At 61.1% G+C, this 8,277-nt stretch overlaps 1 protein-coding gene and 1 pseudogene across 1 annotated transcript; one reads left to right on the forward strand and one right to left on the reverse strand.

The window, feature by feature from the left end:
- The first annotated feature begins 12 nt into the window (after positions 1–12).
- Positions 13–1,748, forward strand: SAP25 (Sin3A associated protein 25). The gene is made up of 6 exons (XM_050783784.1): positions 13–366; positions 563–666; positions 749–855; positions 948–1,101; positions 1,210–1,307; positions 1,390–1,748. The coding sequence occupies exons 1-6, from the start codon at positions 221–223 to the stop codon at positions 1,687–1,689; spliced, it is 909 nt and encodes a 302-aa protein (XP_050639741.1). The 5' UTR covers positions 13–220; the 3' UTR covers positions 1,690–1,748.
- A 1,877-nt stretch (positions 1,749–3,625) lies between these two features.
- LOC126950935 (uncharacterized) lies at positions 3,626–8,272 on the reverse strand (annotated as a pseudogene).
- Positions 8,273–8,277: the final 5 nt, after the last annotated feature.

Raw genomic sequence — 8,277 nt, forward strand, 5'->3', positions numbered from 1 at the left:
ATCCGGAATTCACCGCCCGGTCGCCAGGGGGCGCCCGCGGGAGCCCGGCGGGGGCACGCGCCACGTGGCCGGGAGACGCACAGGGCGCCGGCGTCGCCGCGAGGCCTCTAGGGTGGGTTCGCCAGGAGGGCTGGTTCGCGCCGCGCGGTAGAGGGAGGCTGAGCGGGCCGGGCCGGGCGGCGGGGACACTGCGGTGCAGCCCTGCGCTCTGGAACGCGGAATGTTGCCCTGGTCGCCGCCACGGTGGGGCGCGGGCCCGGAGGAGGCGCCCGAGGGACTAGGCCTTGTGGCGGGCAAGGACCAGGGCGAGCCCTGGAGCTCCGGAGCGGACGCCCCCAGGGATCTGGGGACATCCCCATGGGACAGGTGAGGGGCTCGGCCGGAGCCGCGGGGGGACAACGACTGGGGACCTCCATGCCTTCACCACGCCCTCTGCGGAGGTTTCTCCATTGTCCTTGCCGGAGTTTGGGTCCCTCGGCCTCCCTTGCACCAGGCACCCTTGGGCTCCAGGGGAAGGTGTGTGGGGGCGGTGTAACTGCAGCCTCAGTCCCTGCCCCTCCAGCCCACGGCCCCCATCCCGTAGCCCTTCCTGGACCCGGAGTGAGCAGCTGCCGCTGCCCCACCGCCTGCCAGGCCCAGCCACTGAGCAGCCCCCCGGAGCCCCAGGTAGGACGGGTCCTGCTGCCTCTACTACCGCCAAGAGCCTCTCTGACTCTGAGCCTGTTTTAATCCCCAAGTGTCCCCCCAGCTCCCCGTTCCCCCCAGGTGGCCTGGGAGGTGGACCCCTCAAGGATGACTCCACTAGCGCCCTGGGACCCCAAGTACGAAGCGAAAGCGGGCCGTCAGCCGGTGTGGGTGAGTTGAGGGCAAACCTGTGGGGCTGGCTGGGGTGTTCAGGGAGCTGCGGGGTGGCCTGAGGCTCCAGTGGTCTGTCCTCCTCACCCTAGGGGGCCAACTGTAGCTCAGGAGCCTCGTTCTCAGGCCGGACGCTGTGTCACCCCTCGTTCTGGCCGCTGTATGAGGCAGCCTCGGGCAGGGGTCTCAGGCCCGTGGCCCCTGCCACAGGGCATTGGAATGGACAGCAGGCGCACCCAGATGCAGGTACCTCCCTTGGTCCTCTGGGGGTGCAAGGCTGCCCCAACTCCTCCCGGAACCAGTGCCCAGGGGTGGGAGCCCACAGCCTGCCACCCCAGTGGTGTTTCCTTCTAGGGTTCCCGGTGATGTGCTGTGAAGATGTCTTCCTCTCGGACCCTCTGCTGCCCCAGGGGCAGCGTGTCCCCCTGTACCTGTCCAAGGCCCCCCAGCAGGTGAGAGCTCTTCCCCCTCCCTGGCCTTACCCCAGCCTCCAGGCGTGCCTGGCAGGAAACACATCCCATTCTCTCTCCTCAGGTGATGGGCTCCCTGAAACTGCTGCCGCCGCCCCCCATTATGTCTGCCTGGGTCCTGCCCCGCCTGTCACCCTCCCGGAGCCCCTCCACCGCCTGGCTCAGTGGGCCGGAGCTGATCGCTCTCACTGGCCTACTGCAGATGAGCCAGGGGGAACCCAGGCCCAGCTCCTCCGTGGCTGCCACGCCCCCTGCTGGCCCCCCAGACCCTACCTCTGACCCACCAAGCCCCTGTGGTAGCCCCAGCAGTTGTCAGGGTGCTGACCCCTCTCTCCCACAGACCCCAGACACCCATTGTCCATAGCCTTCTCGGGGCAGAATGGGCTGGTTGTGTTGACAATAAAGCAGTGTTGGTTTGCAAAACAGGCTCCGTGTGGCTGGGAGCAGAGTAGGGCATAGAGGCAGGAATGGGGTCTCTTTCTGTCCCACTACAGATCACCCCCTGCTGTGTTAGGCGGAGGACGGGGGTATCCATGACCTAAGGCGTTTCTGGGCTGACCAGACAGAGCCCCTTTAATGAGTGAGTGGGTGGTCTGCATGGCAGTGCAGAGCTGAATTTATAGGAAACAAGGAGCCATAAACTGCCAGGTGGGGGAGTAAGTAGGGGCACCTTACTTTTAGGGGGCACTAGCGGTAAGATCCCTGGTGCTCCCACACCTCTTGTGCTGGGGCTCCCGGAGTTCAGTTCTGGGCTGGGTGGGGTAGTTGTTTGGCTCAGAGGAGACACAGAACGCACTGCAGGTGTGTGGGGGAGGGTGCCGGTCCACATGAATGTCACCATTGGCAGAAAGGTGGCCCCGCCACAGCCGACCTGAGACTCTAGAGATTCTTGCACGAACTCTGCAGAGAAACAGAGGATCAGGGCTTCAGCTGAGAAAGCCCAGAAGTGTGTAGTTTTGGTGGTTTGGGCGGGGATGGGTTCTAGAATTTTCTCCCATAAAATAGCCCAACTTCTTGGAGAACCTCCTACTCAAGACTTAGGTGCCACAGCTGGAAGGGACAGAGCGGGCAGAGACCCCAGCTTGTTGCCCTGCAGGTCACTTGTCCGAGGTGGCATCTGGGTCTTAAAGCCTCTCCCGTGGTGGGGGGTTAGGAGGCAGGGTGGGGGGCATTACAATACCACTCCCTCCTATCCCTGCCTCAACCACCCCCCAATCAGTCAGCAGGAGAGAGCTGCCTGGGTCTCAGGTCTCCTCACCGGCGCCTCCGGGGAGTTCTAGAACTCAATGCCTGTGTAGCTACGTGGGCGGAGCGTGCAGGCCCTGGGGACGTCACCAAGTGCCCCCAGAGAAAGGACCAGGTCCAGGTCAACATAGCTGAGGCAGCTCGTCAGGGGCTCTGGCCTGGCGGTGACTGTTCGGAGGCTCTCGGGCCGATAACTTGATGCACACTTCCCAGCCAGCTCCGAGGGGGCCAGGAGCAGCGCTGAGCCCCTACCCGTCCCCAGCCAGCCCCCACATCGTGATGGGCGCTCCTTGGCCTGGGTCCAGGCTCCTGAGCCCAGACTTGTAGGAATGGTCCCCATGGGCTCGTAGTCACTCCCCACTCCCTTGGTTATGTAGCCCCCACCCTGCCCCTTGGGGTAGGAGGCTGCTGCACCCAGCCTTGCCAAGGTCTTGAGGGCTGCTTGCTCGATCCCCTCTCGCAGACACCCCTGATGGCTCAGGCCACTTGACTGGGCCGCAGAAGCCGGGGTCTCAGGGATGGGGAGTCTGAAGATGCTCATAGGAGGGTCCCTGAGCGCCTGGGCCTCATTGTGCCCGGAGAACTTTTTTTTTTTTCTTTTTTTGAGACGGAGTCTAGCTCTGTTACCCAGGAGTGCAGTGGCTGATCTTGGCTCACTGCAACCTCCGATTCCCTGGTTCAAGCGATTCTCCTGCCTCAGCCTCCTGAGTAGCTGGGATTATAGACATGTGCTACCACGCCCGGCTAATTTTTGTATTTTTAGTAGAGATGGGGTTTCACCATGTTGGCCAGGCTGGTCTCGAACTCCTGACCTCAGGCGATCCTGACCTCAGGCGATACGCCCGCGTTGGCCTCCCAAAGTAATGGGATTACAGGCGTGAGCTACCGCGCCGGGCCTGTGCCTGGAGAACTCTAAACATGCAAACCCTTTAATGTTTGAACTTTCGGTGACCTGGGGCAGGGGCGAGCCACGGAGAAACCACAGCCACAAGCCCCCGGGGTCCCCGGCAACCCAGGGCTCGGGCGGCACCGCGCGCCTCGAGCAGGGCGTTGTATCACGCCTGCTGCTCCGCCTCGCCTGCCGCCGCCACGCGCAGGCTGTTGTCGTGGGTGTAGAGGAGGATCAGGTGGTGCTGGCGCGTCTGCGCGCTTGTCACGCGCCCGCCAGGCTTAGGCTGAGCTGGGGCCGTGTTCGGCCCGCCCGAAACTTCTGATCGCTCTCAGAAGACTCGGGACGCGGCGGGTCTGCGCGCAGGTGGCGGCAGAGTCGCACGTCTGCAGGGCAGGCCCAGGGCAGCGGCTGGCTGAGGGGCATGGTGGCCATTCCCGGCTCTCCCCGGGGCCGCCGCTCGTGGGCTTCATTCAGGGCCGAAGGCAATAAAGTGACTGCAGGAGAGGCAGAGATGGCTGGGTCTCGTGTCCTGAGCGCGGGGAGAGGCCAGCAGGGGTGGGGGTGAGTCTGGGCAGGGAGTCCAGCGTCTTGATGTCCAGCGTCTCTCCTGGGCTCCTGACTGGAAGTTTGGGGCAAGGGCTCTGCGCACAGCGAGTGTCCCGGTGGCTGCTGCCCGTGGCCTGGGCTCCCCACTACCTCCCTCCCTCAGCCGACCGCTCCTGAGCCCCCACCCCACGAGACGAATCCTCACGTCGCCCGGGCGCTGGAATTTGAGTAGGTAAGTCCAAGAGAGGCGGCCTCGACGCCAAGACTGAGCCTTTACAGGGGCAGGGAGCGTGGGGGCGTCTCTACCGATCAGCTGACTGCGGTCCGGACACGTCGTCCGGGCAACCGAGAAAGCCTCCGTGTGAGGCCAGTGTGATCGGACTTGTGGCAGCGGTGGTGGCGCTGGCGATTAGAGGGCGGTGGAGCGGGGCCTCCACGCACCCTGCCGGCTCCTGCCGCGCCCCCCTCGGCCTATAGGTGTCCTTCCTGTGTGTAACCCCTTCCCATCCAGGAGTGGTTTTGTGCCCTTCCAAGTAACCCAAGGAGCCACCATCACTGAGCACTAAGCTGGATTATTTCTGAGCTGGAGATTCAGTTTCTTGAGGGTTGGGGGTGATAGGAGGTGACTTGGAATAAGTAGGTTCGGGGGGTAGTCCCTGTGCACAGACCATACCCGCTGGAACCCAGTCAGGTGGCCACTGAAGGAGACCTCGGAGGAAGAGGCCATCTCTCAGGAAGACCCCCTCGGGCTGCCCCATTGCTCTGGGCCCCTCCTCACCACCATTGCCCAAAAATGTCACCCCAGGACCACCTGAAGGCTCTGCCCATGGATGTGTGGACTTCCTGGTGGAGGTACCCTTTGCTTCTTGAAAAAATTGCGATTGGGCTGGGGACTGGGCATTTTTGCACTCAGTTCTGATCCAAGGACCACTGACCACCCCCCCCCAGGGGGATGGGGGTGAAGGTGCACAAGACAAACCAGCAGGTGACACCTGGCGGGAACTTAGAGGACCCTGAGATATTACCCAAGGCGACTAAGGTGACTAAAGGGGGAAGCTGAGAGTCAGGGAGAGGCCAACGTGCAGCCCCCATAAAGATGGCGTTCAGGGAGGAGCTCCCTCAGGCAAGGGACAAGATATGACAAAGACATAACAAGAGAACAGAAGCAAGGACCCAGACCTAGTGCAAGGGCCAGGGCAGCCTGAGCAGGGCGGGCAGGGCTTCCCACCATGCTTCCTGCTTCCTGGGGAAGGGGCCCCACGTGAGTGGGAATATGGGAGACAAGTGCTGTGTACATGGAGCTGGGGTCCTCGTACACCTATTCCAAGGTCACACTGAGAGGGAGATGTAGGGAACCAACCAGCACCCAACCAGCATGCAGGCTTGCTCCAGGTGACCCCTGGTAAGCCAAAGCCCCACTGGGGTGCAGGAGAGGCTCGCAGCACAGGCGGTGTGGTGTGGGGCGGTGGGTGGGGGGGGCATGGGGCGGGGCTTGGCAACTGCCCAGTGGTAGGTGTTGGCCACAGAGAGGCGATGGCTCCGTAAATGGCCACCAAAACTGGACTGTGTTCAAGGCCATAGCCCCACGTGGCCAAGGGCCTTGATACAGGCACCATGTGCAAAGGGGCAGGGTCACAAAAGACATGTGCATGCCCCTCTCCCTCCCAGTCCTGCTGCTGCCTCAAGGAGGCCACCAAAGGGCCCCTGTCCCTGCTGTACTCCTGGCCCAGGAGCCTTTTTTACTCCCTGAGGCTTGAAGATACCTGAGAAAGATCTCTTTATACCTTCCCCTTCCCATTCCCCATCAACCAGGTCCCCCTGCAGCACCCTTCCTTGTGAAATCACAGCTGCTATGACAGTGACCAGCTCCAAACCACCCTGTCACTGAACCTTGGGTGCTAGGTGATGCATGGGCAGGAAAGGCAGGAAGAGCAGGGATCTGAGGGTCTGGTGTCTGGGCAAGCCTCAGAGGTGGGGTGGGTGCTGATCAATGCCAGGTGATCAATGCCAGGTGATCGGACCCACTGAGTACCAGGACAAGCCTGGAGTCACGCAACTGGCCTACATCAGTTGCCTTGGCAACACACTGCCCTTGGCCCTACCCCGAAAATATTTCAGCTGGTAGCCCTGGTAACTTGAGTGGCTCCCCAGGGACAGGAAGTGGCAGAACCTCAGCTCTGCCTCTCCCAACCTGAAGGGTACACTTTTCATCCGTCAGGGACGGGGCACTGCGTTCTCAGCCCCTATGGAGGAATGTTATGGAGTTGGGGGAATCCACAGGGAAGAGACTAGGCTGTTCCAGTGTGCCCTTCCTTCCTCAGCCTGAGGCCTTGCTCCTCTGTGGAAGGCAACACAGGGACAGAGCCACACCTTCAGCCCCTACCCTCAGCCCTGCTCCCATCTCCTGGCCCGCAGGTCTGACCTGCAAGCTCCAATGTGGAGACACTTGGGGGCTTACTCCTGCTTCCTCACACATGGGGATGGCCCACAGGTGACCGGCTGAATGCTGGGGCCATGCTAGAGGACTGCTGTCAGCAGAGCACGGTCAGAAGACCGGTGTGAGCCCAGGCAAGCCACTGTAGCCCCATGGTGTGTGCAGTGGGTTTGAATCTGCAGCTACCAGGCAATGTTTTCTCCATTTCCTCTCAGGCCAGGCCTTTCTCCATTCTTTGCTGCTCTCCAGGAGAGGTGGCTCATTGTGCTGGAGCCTGAGCTGCTGAGGCTGCCCCAGCCAAGGAGGGCAGCTCCTAGTGTCAGCCTGTGCCCAGAGAACCCTGGGGCCTGAGGCTGACCTGGCGTTAACTTCTTACTGCTCATCTAGCTCTGGCAGCGAGCAGGCTGGAGTCCTTGTGGGCTGGAGGGGAGGGAGTCTGCAGGGAGGACCCGGGTCTGGACCCAGACAGTGAAGAGATGCCGGGACACAGTATGGGGTGACAGAAGTGGGGGAAAAGCCCTTTGGTTTAGCCTCAGTTCCAAACCTCGGTGCTCCTGGCATAAGGCAAGCTGGTGGGGGAAGAACAGAAAGGCTCCTCCCCCTAATACACCATAACAGATTCCAGCTGCCCTCCCTCCAGCTCTAAGCAGAAAGGAAAGAACTGGTAAGAGTATTAGGTAGAGGGACACAGAAATAATCTAGGGTGGCAAAGAGGGGAGAAAGAGAAGAGATGGAACAAGCAAAGGTCAGGGAGCGAAGCGGGAGACTACCCAGGAGACAGAAGGAGGGCAGAGGCTGGGAGAAGAACAGGAACAGAAAAGATGGGTCCTGATTTTTGGAAAAGACAGGGACGCCAAGCCCGGCCTAGAAAATAGCAGCAGCTAGAGGTATTTCCAGAAAAATCTTTTTTTTTTTTTTTTTTTTTTTTTTTTTTTTGAGACGGAGTCTCGCTCTGTAGCCCAGGCTGGAGTGCAGTGGCCGGATCTCAGCTCACTGCAAGCTCCGCCTCCCGGGTTCACGCCATTCTCCGGCCTCAGCCTCCCGAGTAGCTGGGACTACAGGCGCCCGCCACCTCGCCCGGCTAGTTTTTTGTATTTCTTAGTAGAGACGGGGTTTCACCGTGTTATCCAGGATGGTCTCGATCTCCTGACCTTGTGATCCACCCGTCTCAGCCTCCCAAAGTGCTGGGATTATAGGCTTGAGCCACCGCGCCCGGCCCAGAAAAATCTTCAAAGTAAATACACAGGTCGCCCAATTCCCATATCTCTTTGCTGCTCTCTGTGGAAGACCCAGACAAACCCCAAGAATGAACGGCCACGGGGCCAGGGCAATGGTGGAAAGGGAGGGGCCTCTCCTGGCCTCGGGCCAAACAGCAAGGCGGCCTCTGCCCAGCTAGGTGAGGTGTTTGCCACCCACCCCCTGACCAGGTCTGTCTTGTCAGCACAAATAGCCCAGACACCACGGCTGTTGCCACAACATCCCCAGGTGGAAAGAGCCTGGGGCAGAGAATGTCCCAGACCCAGGAGGGGCCTACTTCCACCTCCACGTTGGCACCAACCTCCTTTGCCCACCCTGACCCCAAGTGGGCATTCCCCTCACATCAAACAAACTCCAGTCCCCGGCAGTGGCGGCCCCTCTCCCGCCATGCTTCTTCTCGTTGCTAACGCAGGACTCTTGTTTAGACAGGGACCAGCTGTGCCCTGTCTCTGGCCAATGGCAGCATCATCACTGGCCCGGGCAGTCCAGCCCAGCAGAGCCAGGTCAAGGATCAGTCATGTTGACTGACCTGCAACCCTTCAAAGTGGCCTGAAGCAAAACCACGAGAGCCATTTTCT

Source organism: Macaca thibetana, chromosome 3 (genome assembly GCF_024542745.1).
Source record: "Macaca thibetana thibetana isolate TM-01 chromosome 3, ASM2454274v1, whole genome shotgun sequence".
NCBI classification, from domain to species: Eukaryota; Metazoa; Chordata; class Mammalia; order Primates; family Cercopithecidae; genus Macaca; species Macaca thibetana.

Bases quoted from the DNA above. Each gene is read 5' to 3' on its own strand.
- SAP25 (XM_050783784.1), top strand. From the start codon at position 221: ATGTTGCCCTGGTCGCCGCCACGGTGGGGCGCGGGCCCGGAGGAGGCG. The intron at 367-562 runs GTGAGGGGCTCG...CTGCCCCTCCAG, and splicing joins GGGACATCCCCATGGGACAG to CCCACGGCCCCCATCCCGTA. The intron at 1,102-1,209 runs GTACCTCCCTTG...GTTTCCTTCTAG, and splicing joins GCAGGCGCACCCAGATGCAG to GGTTCCCGGTGATGTGCTGT.